General features: G+C 44.4%; 1 protein-coding gene across 2 annotated transcripts; it reads left to right on the plus strand.

Moving 5' to 3' along the window:
- The first annotated feature begins 2,640 nt into the window (after positions 1-2,640).
- LOC310768663 (uncharacterized protein) lies at positions 2,641-14,276 on the plus strand. 2 transcript variants are annotated; one of them, XM_083627257.1, is made up of 5 exons: positions 2,641-3,088; positions 3,546-3,627; positions 4,963-5,045; positions 6,584-6,710; positions 12,143-13,447. In XM_083627257.1, the coding sequence occupies exons 1-5, from the start codon at positions 2,675-2,677 to the stop codon at positions 13,444-13,446; spliced, it is 2,010 nt and encodes a 669-aa protein (XP_083483383.1). In that variant the 5' UTR covers positions 2,641-2,674; the 3' UTR covers position 13,447. The 2 variants fall into 2 exon arrangements, with proteins under 2 accessions (XP_083483383.1, XP_083483384.1); XM_083627258.1 differs by lacking the exon at positions 3,546-3,627 and having other exon boundaries at positions 2,875-3,088; positions 12,143-14,276.
- The last annotated feature ends 923 nt before the right edge of the window (positions 14,277-15,199 follow it).

A 15,199-nucleotide genomic window follows, 5' to 3' on the forward strand; every position in this document is an offset into this window, starting at 1 on the left:
ATATTCAAAGCAACAATTGATGTGAAGGGTTGAAATTGTAAAAATGTGTTGGTGGTTCGCGAGACCTTACCAGGCTCCTCAATAGTCAGAAGCGAAGCAAAGGCACTTATACAATGGTCCTTTATTCTGTTGCAACCAGGTTCCCTATACAAGCAGCAAGAGGAGCAGGAAGAGGAAGCCCTAGGCAAGGCAAGTCTGGGTTTCTTACATCCCTAGGATTGTGGGGGGTCCTAAATGCCACGGATCCCTCATTTTGCAAGATTAGGGGAGCTGCAAGGGCGTGGGGTGCAAGAAGGTGGAAGGGTTGCAAGTGAATTCATTTCCCCAACCCACAGAGATCCCGTGGAAAATTATCTTTAGTGACATGACCATCAATTTCTTAGAATAACAATAGGGCTGGAGATGGGATGGGAACTTCTCTAGTCCGAGTTTGAGTTCTTTCTTCGTGGGAGGAAGCGGATCTGTCCCTTCTAGCGCCTCCAAAGACAGAAGAAAGGAGAGAAAGGAAGAGCTAAGGGCAGGAAGGGGTTTAGAAAGGGAATAGCATCTTGCTGCATGTCTTCAATAAAATGTTGCATCCCAGGTACAAAGTTCCCATTCTCATTTCCGCCGCTGATTGTAAATTGGGAGAAGCAAGGTTACATAGTGACATCTACAGGATTCCAGAGAAATAAAGTTTCTACACAGGGATACAAAAGGTTATGCACAAATTTATCTAGAGGTTCTACGCGTCACAAGAAGAGTTACTTTGTTTTGGAAAGTAGCAAACACTAAAAGCAAAAGGCTTCATTAGGAAGGAAGAGCAAGGCTGAATGAAATGGGGCGCGGGGGGGGGGGAGAGAGCCTCCCTCCACCTCCGATTAAAGGTCGCATTGCCTTATTTCTCTCTTGAGGGTCCCAATCCTTTCAAGGTGCAGTTTACACCTTGTAGAGCCCCCTCCCCCTCCGGGCCTTTCGTGCTTCCCCTGTTTCTGTTTCCAGGGGAAGGAAGAGCTCAGAAGCCGGTCCAGGGGGTCCCCCAGAGAAGACCCTCTAGGGTAGTTTCCCAGAGGATGGGGTGCCGCGGGGGAGCGCGCGAAGCTCGGCCCCGATCCAGGCTCTCTGGAGCTCCCCAGCGCAGGACCGTCTTGCCGGGCACGCGCGCCTCCTGCTTGGTGAACCAAGCGGGCGGGCGCCTGAGACTGCTGCTGCTGCTGCTGCGAGGCTGGTAGGGCCGGCGGGCATCCCCTGGCCGGGCTCCCTCCTGCTCGCAGGCAGGCGCGCGCGGGGCGCAGGGCAGAGGGATCCCCAGCCCTGCCTTGGGGGTGGCGGAGTCGGCTGGGGAGCCGCTGCCAGCCAGGTGCCCTTGCACCCCCCGGGCTACCTCCTCCTCCTGCTCGCTGGGGCTCCGCTTTTCGAGAGGCCAGCCGGGAGGGTGCCCAAAAAAGACCCCCATGTGATTCCAGAGAGAGAGAGAGAGAATGCGAGCTTGGTTTGCTCCACCTTGCAAGAGTTAAAAGGAACTGAGCTGCATTCCTAGAGAGGACAGGAAATAAGAGGGGGGACGAGCAAAAGCCCCTCCCACCTCCCAAGGTTCCTCCTTGCAAGGGGGTGACTTTTATTTCCTCTGCAGGAGCTGTCTAGGCAGCCCCTTCTGTCATCTGGTGAGTTTCCTCTCTTTTCTGCCCTAGGGTGCATTGGGGAGAAGTGGGGCGGGGGTGTCCCAGGGCTGCAGGGTTCAGATCCGTGGGGATTCTGCTCAGCTCCTGCAAGGGGATCCCCAAGCCAGGGCTAAGAGGTTCTGCCCCCCTTCCTCTCTGCATAGCCAGGGAGGCTGCAAGTAACAGGAGGTCTGCAAGAGCCAGTGTGGTCTAGTGGTTAAGAGCGGCAGACTCCTAATCTGGGGAACCGGGTTTGAGTCTCCGCTCCTCCACCTGCAGCTGCTGGGTGACCTTGGGCCAGTCACACTTCTCTGAAGTCTCTCAGCCTCACTCACCTCACAGAGGGTTTGTTGTGGGGGAGGAAGGGAAAGGAGAATGTTAGCCGCTTTGAGACTCCTGAAGGGGAGTGATAAAGCAGGATATCAAATCCAAACTCCTCCTCCTCCTCTTCTTCCCCTTCTCCTTCTTCTTCCTTCACATTCAAGAGGCCGCTTGCTCCTTTGGGGAGGGGTCACTGAGTCAGGAAGAAAAGGGCCGGCAAAGGAACCCTGATGGGGCTGAGGAATCAGCCCAGGTGGCAGCCAGATGGAAACATCTGGAGGCAGAAAAAAAACTTGGCCTCTGTGCTAAACAAAGTCCGTCCATCTCACAGTGCGCAGTTAGACCCACGGAACTCCCTCCCACAGGAGGAAGAGATGGCTTGAGAAGAGGATGAGGCCCATTCAGGGAGGAGCAGAGGGCTAGCGATGGCTCCAGGCCCCCCAGTTGGAGGCAGCCATGTTTCTGAAGGGGGAGGGAGTTGCCCTCAGAACAAAGCCAGAAGTCTGCCTTAAGAATATGGGAATATAGTGCTTGAACTCCGCGTCTGGGCTGTGATTCAGACTCATCCATGCTTGCCCAGGGAACATTTCTCTTCTCTTGACTGTCTATCAATCTTGTAGTAGAAGAATGCATTTGCTTTACAGGATTCTCTGGCACCTCTCAGTAGGACAGACAAAACTTGACAGAAGACCTAGGGACTCCTGGGAACAGAGATGGATGAGCAAGACTCAGCTGGCCCTGAAGCAGGAAGAGGCCATGCCATCCAACATGGGAGCAGCGGGGGATTCTGGGAAAACACTGTGAGGAAGAACCCAGGTCAGGAGGACACCCCTTGCTCAGAGGTGCAGAGCCAGCAGCTCAGGCAGTTCTGCTCCCACAAGGCCAAAGGACCCCGAGAGGTTTGCAGCCAATTCTACCACCTTTGCCACCAGTGGCTGAAGCCAGAAAGGCACACGAAAGCTCAGATGCTGGACCTGGTGATCTTGGAGCAGTTCCTGGCTGTCCTTCCTCCGGAGATGGAGATCTGGGTGAGGGAATGTGGAGCAGAGACCAGTTCCCAGGCGGTGGCCCTGGCCGAAGGTTTCCTCCTGAGTCAGGCAGAGGAGAGGAAGCAGGCAGAGCAGCAGGTGAGAGAGACTTTCCTTTGGATACTCTCAAGGGCATGTGTTAGCAAACTAAGGCCCGGGGGCCACATCTGGCCAAATTGCCTTTCCAATCCGGCCCATGGGTGGTCCGGGAATCAGAGTGTTTTTATATGAGTAGAATGTGTCCTTTTATTTAAAATGCATCTCTGGGTTATTTGTGGGGCATAGGAATTCGTTCATTTCCCCCCCAAAAATATAGTCTAGCCCCCCACAAGTTTGGAGGGACAGTGGACCAGCCCCCTGCTGAAAAGGTTTGCTGATCCCTGCCCAAGGGGCTCAAAAAATGAGGGAGAATATCCCCCAATGCTCCACTAATTTGCCCATCCTTTTTTGGAAAGCATCCGAGGAATGATATTGGATAGCCCTAAAGTGTTTGCGTCTGCTGCTCCTTTTCTAATCCTTCTCCCCACTCTCTTTTGAATCCTTGTTGCTCTTTCAGGGGAAGGATCTTTTTGCAGAAATCGATCTTGATTCTTCTGAGGCAGAGAAGACTCCATTGGACTCCAGAGAGAGGCCTCTGGGTAAGGAGGAAGGAGTTTTCTCTCTGTTTGGTCAAATCAAATTTTATTAAACGGTCACAGACCAGATTAACTCGTACAGCTAGTCAGCAAAGCATAACACTGGAAAAAACAAAGGACAATTTCAATACAGATTAGGTCATAACAGCAATTTAAAGTTAGACAGCATAAATAAAATTAAGTATTTACCTTCACCTGCATATTGGCATTGGAAAGCTCTTGTTTCCTGCGCCTAATAGCGGCTACACAGAATTTGGCAACATTGATCGTAATTTCAGGTACCTTATCTTCTACCAAGGCTCTCATACGTTGGAGTTCTGGTTCATTTTTAAGCTTTTGTAGAACTGGGGCAATAAAGGTCAGGCGTAGATCCTCGTAGTAACTACAGTGCAGCAATACATGCAGACTTGTTTCCACTTCCGATGAGCCACATGGGCAAACACGTGACTCATATGGTTTGCCCTCGTATCTGCCTAGCAGCAGGGCAGAGGGCAGAACGTTAAATCTGGCCAGGGTAAAGGAGTGTCTGTACTTAGGTATTTGTAAATCAGCCAGATAATTTGCGGGTGAGAACCCTCTCCCAAAGTCTCTAATTGTGGCATGTTTATCCATTTTGCCCATATGACATTGCAGCTCTATGTCCCTAATGCGTTGAAGCACTTGACTTCTGGCTCTCTCATATCCTGCCGCTATCAAGATCTGTGGGGAGAATCCCAAGCTTCTTATCTTTTCAAACAGGGAAGCTTTCCAGGTAGAATGAAAGGTGTCTAAGAGTGTTAAAGGAGCCAAACCGGCCGGGGAAAAAATAAGTTTTAACCAGTAGTGTATCTTTAGAATCCACAACCGCGCGTTAACGGGTCGTTGTCCAACTTCTAAGCGGACAGCTATATTAGATACACAGGGGGGGATCCCCAATAAACACCGATAGAATTTTGTTTGAAATGCCTCCATAGGCGCAAAATTTTTAAAACTGCAAACCTGGGATCCATAAGTGAGTTGTGGGAGTATTTTTGCAGCAAAAACCTGGGAGGCCGCCGGAACGTATTTACCCCCTTTCCCGTGAAAAAATCTTGTAAGGGCTTTATTGGCCCTTCCTGCGCTGGCAATGGTCACATTTTGTGGATTTTGAAGCTAATCCGTGAATTCTTCTCATCTTTGGGGGGAGGTCACAGGGGACCAAGAGCCCAGGGTTTGTGTATTTTTGCACTCTAGTATGTCAAATGGGTACAAACGTCCACATTTAGGTGGCAACTCCTACTTGTTTGAAGGCGCACCTGTAGTTTTCCTTCTGAGTGAAGCATGCGCTCTTGGCTTCCCACTTACCTTCTTCTCTCGCAGGAGACGGAACGATGCCAGCAAGACCTGCTTGTCCATCTTTTCTTGGTGGCGGAGGGGAAGCTGCCCCTGTGGACCCAGAGCAGGTAGGAGGAAGGGGCCATGTGGGGAGAGAGGATGTCATGGACTGGTGGACACAGAGGAATGGTGGGAGGAACCGCCAAGGAACGAAGGCTCAGGGCCAGGGGAGGGGTGGGGTGGGGGATAATGATGAGAAAAGGAAGGAGACTGGGAGGAGAAGGTGTCTGAAGCTGAAGAGGCAACAGGGCCTGGTGACCCAGGGGAGTCTGTGGCAGAGAGCAGTCCAGACACAGAGGCAGAAGCGGAAGCAGGGGATGGGAGGAGAGAGGCAGAGAGGGCTCTGGTTGTTGTAGAGGCATGGGAGTCTCCCTACCCTCCTGTGACAAGCTCTCCTCCCTGCTTGTCTCCCACAACTCCGAGAGCCAAGAAGCGGGAGGAGCCGTCTCAGATTGCAAGGGAAGAGCCCTGGAGAGGAGGGGAGTTTGGCAGTTGGGGAAGGCAGGGACCTTCAGCCCCTGAAACACCTTCATGGAGGCAAGACCTACAAGAAGTGTTCCTGTGCTCATTAGGCTTCTTCTAATAAAGAGTTAACTCCACCTACAGTGGGTGAGGCAGCGGGTTGGGGCAGCCAGAGTTGCTTGGGGTGCAAACGATGAAACACCATTCAGGGAGGTTTATGTGCTGAGAACAAGGAAGTGCCACCTCACCTTCTGAAAGTCACTAATTTTATTTATTAACTATTGAGGTTTTAGTTCCAGATTGAAGGCTAAAATAGACTGTCAGATGGCACGGGTGGTTGCTCACGAGTAACCAGGCAGGACTCCGACCTGTCTTTTACAGGTTTTATTTAGGTGCAAAACTATTTACAGTGCAGAGCCCCAAAGCTCATGTCTGCCTCAATAGCTGGCAGAATCCAGGAGTGCTTGTTTCCTGGACCTCCTCCAGCATAAAAGCCTTGTTACGCCCAGCCTTTTCCTTCCCTCTTTGCGCTTTAGACTTCTGCGCAGGTGACGGAAGGGGCATGCTTGGCCAGGAGCGGTGCTGAGGCTCCCACCAGCATCCTCTGGTCCTTTCACCTCTTCCCCACTGGAGGTGGGGCTTTCCTCCTCCCCGGAAGAGGAACTGCTTCGCAAGATTTTTGGAGGCTCCCTGTAACACAACTGCCCCTCTGTTTCCTGCCCCTGCTCCGATGGCAGTTCCCTGACATAGACTTCTGGCCAGGCTTCACGTCCTCATTCACACAATGGGGCTTTCCCCCCTCTCCTCACATGCCCCCCTGTGACCTTGAAGTTTGCTGGGGGGCATCTGGAGGTCTCTCTCTCCCCCCACCCCCCAGAACCAAAAACAGGGAGAGGAGAGAAGGGATCCTTCCATGTGGCAAACAGGAAAACCATGATCTGGAGAAGACCAGGTTCTTTATGTTCATCATTAAAATAAACAATAAGAGGATTCCATTAAGACATTAACATATGCACCCATAATCAAAATGTGCAGCAAAACAAACCCATTAAAACAGAACAGCAATTAAGAGGCAGAAAACAACAGAGTGTAACAGATCACCTTTATTAGGTCTAAGAGGACAGCCTTTTCCCTTTCCTGTTAGGGTCCAGTGTGCTTTGAAGATGTAGCTGTCTATATCACAGATGAGGAGTGGGCGTTGCTGGATCCTGACCAGAGAGCTCTGCATCAGGAGGTCATGGAGGAGAATCGTGGGATCTTGGACTCACTCGGTAAGGCTCCCTATTGGATCATCTTATCTGCTTTGTAATTCAATCTCTCTAGGTGACAAACCTCTGATATTTCGATGGGGCTCAACAGCGCCACCCACAGCACCTGGGATGTTAACACTCCCACAGCAAACCTTGGAGGGATGGCTATTGATTGTTTCCCCTGTGAATATTCTTCCTTCTATTCTACCTTTGTGAAACATGGACAGGCTCCTCAGAACTGCCCAGGTCTTCTTAAATGTAGGATTCAGATTGGTTTGGGAAGTAGAAGTGGGTTCTGTCAGGGTTTTTGTTTCTGTTCTTGCTTCTTTCTGTCTTTGGTTGACCAAAGATAGGATTGGCATTGGAGTTGGCAAAGTTTCCGTGATTGGGCCTAATAAAATCCATCCCAGAAAAGAGCCAGGCTTTTTGAATCTCAGGCAGTGAACCTGTAGGAAGACCTCCCATCTTCTCAGTCATGGCAGGTAAAAGTAAAGGAAAATGACTCCTGGACTGTTAAGTCCAGTCAAAGGTGACTATGGGGTGCGGCGCTCATCTCACTTTCAGGCTGAGGGAACTGGCGTTTGTCCACAGACAGCTTTCCGGGTCATGTGGTCAGCAGGACAAAACCACTTCTGGTGCAACAGAACACCATGATGGGAGCTGTGGACCCCCCCCCCATTCAGATGTCAAGGACACAAATATTAGAAGACTGAAGGCAGCCCTGTATCAGGAAGTTTTTTATTCTTGATGTTTTACTATGCTTTTATATATGCTCTAAGCTGCCCAGAGTGACTGGGGAAAGCCAGCCAGATGTTATAATAATGTTACTATTACTATTACTATTATTATATAATTCCCTATACTAAGAACAAGCTACAAAAGAAAGTTAATGATTGGAGGCTGTCCAATTATTATTTTTAAAGAAATTCCAATCAGGATTCTGCGCAAAAGGGAAGGATACAGACAACTAACAAGTGTCCTGAAGATAAATACAATACAGTACAAATGGGAATTCCCAGAAGGGATTTCCTTTCTTTATAAGAATAAAAAGTTTAAACTGATAGATACACTAGAAGCGGGAAAGTTTTTGAGAAGATATGAAAAGGACCTGGGTAAAGAAGAAGAAAGACCTGGAGGAGGAGAAAAAAGTATAGGGGAGAGGAGGGGGAGAGGAGGGAAAGAGGTCGAGGGAGCGGAGGGGAGAGAGGAAGCAGCAGAGGAGAAGGCGGAGGGATCGGGGAAGAAGAGGAGGGGGAAGAGGTGGAGACTATTGGAAACAGAAGCGCTGGAATTTAAATCAGAAATTAGGATAAAGTGTAGTTAGTTGAAATGACCCTTAAGCTTTTGTTGTGGAATGTGAACGGTTTTAATGAAAAGTCCAAGAGAAATAAATTTGAGAAAATCATAAAGAAAAAAAATATTGATGTGATTTGTTGCCAAGAAACACACGTTGCCAAAAAACACGAACATATTTTAATAAATAAAAAGTTGGGAATAGAATTTATTAATTCAGACTCAAAGAAAAAAAGAGGGGTAGTAATCTATGTGAAAGAGAAATTAGAACCTAAATTAATATGTAAGGACGAGGAAGGAAGAATCCTAGGAGTACAAATCAACTACCAGGGAGAAAAACTTAACGTGATAATGGTCTACGCGCCAAATACAAATAAGATGGAGTTTTTTAAAAAATTGGAACAAGTTTTATTAGATCTAGAGAATAACAAATTGATCCTACTTGGAGATTTAAATGGAGTGCCGAAACCAGAATTAGATAGAAGCCCGAAAAGGAAGAATTTAAATCAAGGGAAACTTCCGAGATCATTTAATGACCTTGAGGAAAACTTAGATTTAATAGATATATGGAGATATAAAAACCCCATGATAAAACAATTCACACACTTCTCAGAGCCGCATCAGAGTTGGAGTAGGCTGGATCAGATATGGATATCAAGAGAATTAACAATAAGAGTGTCGAAATGTGAGATACTACCTAGAACACTATCTGATCACAATCCAATAATATTACATTTAAATTGGAAGACCCAGGGTATGTACAGATGGAGAATGAACGATTATTTATTTGAAAAAGAAGAAGTGATTGAAAAGGCTAAAACCACCTTAAAAGACTATTTTGATTTAAATATTAACAAGGAAACAAACATGGATATAGTTTGGGATGCCAGTAAGGCAGTACTAAGAGGTTTTCTGATACAACAAAATAGTCAAAGAAGAAAGGTGAGAGAACAAAAAAAGGAAGAGTTAATCACTCAATTGAGAGAATGTGAAAAGAATTTGATAGAAAAACCAAGTGACGAAGGGAACAAGCAATTGTATAAGATGATACAAGCACAATATTCAACATTAATAAACCAAGAGGTAGAATGGGGAATTAAGTTAATGAAACAAAAAAATTTCGAATCGGCAAATAAAACTGGAAAGTTTCTGGCGTGGCAACTGAGAAAAAGAAGAAAACAAAATCTTATTAATAAAATAAAAGAAGAAGAACAAATCTTGGAAGACCCTAATGAAATAAAAAAGAGCTTTCTTAAATTCTATGAAAACCTATATAAAAGAGAAGAAGAAGATGAAATAGAAATAGGAAAATATCTAGAAGAAAACAGAATTAACAGCATATCGGAAGAGGAAAGAAGTTTATTAAATAAACCCATAAAAGCAGAGGAAATTCAAGAGGCGATAAAGAGGATGAAACTGGGGAAAGCCCCAGGTCCAGATGGTTTGTCGGCCAAGTATTATAAAGTCCTAGAAGAACTTATAACACCAGTGCTATGTGAAGTAATGAATGAGATTTTAAGAGGAGGAAGAACAACAGCGTCCTGGAGAGAGGCATACATTACGCTGATACCGAAACCTGACTCGGATAGGCTGAATATTAAGAATTACAGACCAATTTCATTATTGAATAATGATTATAAGATCTATGCAGACGTAATGGCGACTCGACTTAAAAAATGCCTAGTCAATCTTATTCATACCGATCAGGCTGGTTTTTTACCCAATAGGCAAATAAAAGACAACATAAGACATACAATAAATATCATTGAATATTTAGAATGCAAAAATGAAATTCCTGCAGCTTTATTGTTCATTGATGCCGAAAAGGCATTCGACAACGTATCCTGGCGTTTTCTTATAAAATGTTTGGAAATGACAGGGATAGAGGGCACATTCCTGGAAGGAATAAAAGCAATTTACTCACAACAAAGTGCTAAATTAATTATCAATAATAACTTAACAGAACCCTTTGAAATTTCGAAGGGTACGAGGCAGGGGTGCCCTCTGTCACTTCTTCTGTTTATTATGATGTTAGAGATAATTACAAATAAGATAAGGAAAACTTCAGAGATACGCGGAATAAAAATTGGAGTGAAAGAATACAAATTGAAAGCTTATGCTGACGATCTTATGTTGTCTTTGGAGGATCCAAAAGAGAGTGTCAGTAAGGTGTTAGATTTGCTAGAAGAATTTGGAAAACTATCTGGTTTTAAATTAAATAGAACAAAAACTAAAATGTTGACTAAAAATGTGAAAGAGGAGGTTAAAAACCATCTTGAATCTCAGACTGGAATTAAAGTAACTAAAAAAGTAAAATACCTTGGAATCTAGTTAGCGACGAAGAACATTAATCTGATGGAAGATAATTATACAGCCACATGAAAAGAAATAAGGAAGGACTTAGATACTTGGAACAGAATAAAACTCTCTTGGTCGGGAAGAATGGTGGCAATAAAAATGAGTTTACTACCGAAACTGTTATTCCTATTTCAAAATATACCGATAATCAGGGGAACCTCAGTATTCAAGGATTGGCAGAAAATACTCTCTAAATTTATCTGGCAAGGAAAAAGGCCGAGAATTAGATTCAAATTACTTACAGATCAAAGAGATAGGGGAGGATTCGCAGTTCCAAATTTAAAGTTGTATTATGAAGCCTCGTGTCTTTGTTGGGTCAAGGATTGGATTGTTATAAAAAATAAAGATCTGTTAGATTTAGAAGGATTTAATATAAGATTCGGTTGGCACGCTTACCTATGGCGTAACAAGGGACAGGTCCATAAAGGATTTTCTAACCACATTTTTAGAGGGCCACTGCTGGAAGTGTGGGAAAGAAACAAAAAATTACTGGAACAGAATACTCCTTGGTGGCTATCGCCAATTGATATCCTGACAATAAAAAAAAAAAACATTGAAGGAGAAAGATGGACCTACGAAGATTTATGAGTAAAAACAGAGACCGGTTGGAGGATTAGACCATATGAAGAAATAAAGAACAAATTGACAGGCTGGATCCAATTTCACCAAATTAATTCTATTTGGACCGAGGATAAAAAAAATGGGATAAGTGAGAAAAAATCTAGATTCCAGATTGAAATACTAGAAAGCAAAACAAAACTCCTATCGAAAATGTATAGCCTGTTGCTTGAATGGGACACCAAGGATGAAGAAGTAAAGGAGGTAATGGTGAGATGGGCAATGGACCTTGGACATAACATAGAGTTTGATAAATGGCAGGCATTATGGAATAAAGGTATGAGATTCTCGGCATGTACAACACTCAGGGAAAATATGTATAAAATGATGTAAGGTGGTATGTAACGCCCGTAAAACTGGAAAAAATATATAAAACTGGTGATAAATCATGTTGGAAGTGTAAGATCAAGGAGGGCGATTTTTATCATATGTGGTAGTTGTGTGAGCCTATCAGAAAATTCTGGGAATCTATTTACAACGAACTTTAAAAAATCCTTAAATATACCTTTATAAAAAAACCCGAAGCCTTTTTGCTGGGGATAATTGGAGAGGAAATCAAAAAGGAAGATCAAACACTTTTCCAGTATGCGACAGTGGCTGCCAGAACTCTAATAGCGCAGAATTGGAAGATACCAAAAATCCCAACCATAAATGAGTGGCAATCCAAACTATTTGATTATTTAGAATTGGCAAAAATGACACAGAAAATAAGAAATCAAAAAGACATAAAGTTTAATAAAGATTGGAATAAATTTATGGCATACATGGAAACAGAGGTAAAAAATCTAAAAATTACAGTAGGTGCGATATAACACTTGTGATATAAAGAGCTTTTTGAGGAAAAGAAACTGCAGATAGAAAAATCTTACAACACATTCCGAAACCGAGATGAAGGGAAGTCAGTCAGTGTTGTGTGTTATGTAGTTAATGTAGTTTTCTTTTGTCCTTTTTATTATTATTTCTCTCTTTTACTTTTTTTATGTATTCTTTTTTGTGTGAATGTGTTATGTATGTCTCTTTTGTTTGTTTTAATGTACAATGTTACAAAATGAATTAAAATCAATAAAAAGAAAAAAATATATATAATTCCCTTCAGTTCTCTTTTTGTCACAAGCATTAATTGGCATTACTCCGTTAGTTGGGGCTGCATTTATTCCTGAGGCTCTAATCTGTTTGTCTCTCAGTTGCAGGTGCTGATGAATTGGAAATGAAGAGCGAGGGAGACCACAACGAAATCCACACAGTGGAGGAGCCATATCCATATTCAGAGTGCGGAGAGAGCTTCAGTCAGAGCTCCCATTCCACTTTCCATCAAATTAATCCCATCTGGAATAATACCTATCAGTGCTTGGAATGTGGAAAGAGCTTCAGTAGAAAGGACAGTTTCACTTTCCATCAAAGAAATCATACAGGGGAAAAACCATATCAGTGCTTGGAATGTGGAAAGAGCTTCAGTCGAAAGGACCTTTTCACTAGACACCAGAGAATTCATACAGGGGAGACACCATATCATTGCTTGGAATGTGGAAAGAGCTTCAGTCAAAAAGGCCAGCTCACTGTCCATCAAAGAATTCATACAGGGGAGAAACCCTACCAGTGCTTGGAATGTGGAAAGAAATTTACTCAGAGCACCCATCTCACAATCCATCAGAGAATTCATACAGGGGAGAAACCCTATCAGTGCTTGGAATGTGGAAAGAGCTTCATTGAAAGACGCCAGCTGAATGACCATCAGAGAATTCATTCGGGGGAGAAACCATATCAATGCTTGGAATGTGGAAAGAGCTTCATTGAAAGACCCCAGCTCACTGACCATCAAAGAATTCATACAGGGGAGAAACCCCATCTGTGCTTGGAATGTGGAAAGAGCTTCGTTAGCAAAAGCAAGTTTACTGTCCATCAGAGAATTCATACAGGGGAAAAACCATATCAATGCTTAGAATGTGGAAAGAGCTTTGTTCAACGACATCACCTCATGGGCCATCAAAGAATTCATACAGGAGAGAAACCCTATCAATGCCAAGAGTGTGACAAGAGCTTCAGTCGAAAGGATAGTTTCACTTTCCATCTGCAAATTCATACAGGGGAGAAACCATATCAGTGTTTGGAATGTGGAAAGAGCTTCAGTCGCAGCAGCCAACTCAATCCCCATCACAGAATTCATAGTGGGGAGAAACCCTATCAGTGCTCAGAATGTGGAAAGAGCTTCAGAACCAAAAGCCAGGTCACCGTCCATCAAAGAATTCACAGAGGGGAGGAATCCTTTGAGTGCCAAGAGTGTGGCAAGAACTTCAGAAGAAAGGACAGTTTCACTTCCCATCTGCAAATTCATAGAGGGGAGATACCTTATCAGTGGACAGAGCTTCAATCCGAGTGCATGTCTCACTTTCCGTCATATAATTCATACAGGGGAGAAACCATATCAGTGCTTGGAATGTGGAAAGAACTTCAGAACCAAAATCCAGCTCACCGTCCATCAAACAATTAATACAAGGGGAGAAACCATATCAGTGGAAAGAACTTCAATCAGAGTACATCTCCCGCTTTGCATCAAAGAATTCATTCAGGAGAAAAGCCCTATCAGTGCTTCGAATGTGGAAAGAACTTCACTCAGAGGGCCCATCTCACTTCCCATTGGATAATTCATACAGGGGAGAAACCGTATCAGTGCTTGGAATATGGAAAGAGATTCACTGAGAAGGCCAAACTCAAGATCCATCAAAAATTCACAGCTGGGGAAAATGATTTCAGTGCCAAGAGTGTGGAAAGAGCTTCAGTCACAGGGCCTGTCTTGCTTCCCATCAAATAATTCACATTGGAGGCAAACTGTAGTAGTGTCTGTATACAGATTTAATTTTAGGAGACTTTAAATAATATGAGGGTGAGGTTTGCAGCCGGGTTCTTTGCCACATCTTGTGCCCAATAGCAATTCCTACTACGTACCCAGAGCTGTGACTTGCAAGTCCTTGGCCAAGGTTTTTGATATCTTCTTCACAGTGTCCGTTCTCTTGACAGATCAAGATGAGCAGTGACAGCAAAGGTTGCAAGGTTTTCATCTGGGGCAACTAAATAAGATCCACCGTTTGACTATTGACTCAAAACCCTGAAATGTATTTTATATAACTGACTTTTTATTTTTATTCTTTGTATATCGTATTGTTATTTTATTGCTAGGGCTGGTGGCTGATGCAAATTAGGATTTATTCATTCCTTCAATAGCTTCTTCACATCATGCCTGGGGAGAGGGATAAGAGTGATTTGGCGACACTGCTGCGGTTGCTGTCCATGCTGAACTTTCATAGGAAGGACTTTGTGTAAAAATTAGAATCATAGAATCATAGAGTTGGAAGAGACCACAAGGGCCATCGAGTCCAACCCCCTGCCAAGCAGGACACACCATCAGAGCACTCCTGACATATGGTTGTCAAGCCTCTGCTTAAAGACCTCCAAAGAAGGAGACTCCACCACACTCCTTGGCAGCAAATTCCACTGTCAAACAGCTCTTACTGTCAGGAAGTTCTTCCTAATGTTTAGGTGGAATCTTCTTTCTTGTAGTTTGGATCCATTGCTCCGTGTCCGCTTCTCTGGAGCAGCAGAAAACAACCTTTCTCCCTCCTCTATGTGACATCCTTTTATATATTTGAACATGGCTATCATATCACCCCTTAACCTTCTCTTCTCCAGGCTAAGCATGCCCAGCTCCCTTAGCCGTTCCTCATAAGGCATCGTTTCCAGGCCTTTGACCATTTTGGTTGCCCTCCTCTGGACACGTTCCAGTTTGTCAGTGTCCTTCTTGAACTGTGGTGCCCAGAACTGGACACAGTACTCCAGGTGAGGTCTGACCAGAGCAGAATACAGTGGCACTATTACTTCCCTTGATCTAGATGCTATACTCCTATTGATGCAGCCCAGAATTGCATTGGCTTTTTTAGCTGCCGCGACACATTGTTGGCTCATGTCAAGTTTGTGGTCAACCAAGACTCCTAGATCCTTTTCACATGTACTGCTCTCAAGCCAGGTGTCACCCATCTTGTATTTGTGCCTCTCATTTTTTTTGCCCAAGTGCAATACTTTACATTTCTCCCTGTTAAAATTCATCTTGTTTGTTTTGGCCCAGGTCTCTAATCTGTCAAGGTCGTTTTGAAGTGTGATCCTGTCCTCGGGGGTATTAGCCACCCCTCCCAGTTTGGTGTCATCTGCAAATTTGATCAGGATGCCCTTGAGTCCATCATCCAAGTCGT

This window comes from Podarcis filfolensis (genome assembly GCF_964270895.1).
Source record: "Podarcis filfolensis genome assembly, chromosome: 8".
Classification (NCBI taxonomy): Eukaryota; Metazoa; Chordata; class Lepidosauria; order Squamata; family Lacertidae; genus Podarcis; species Podarcis filfolensis.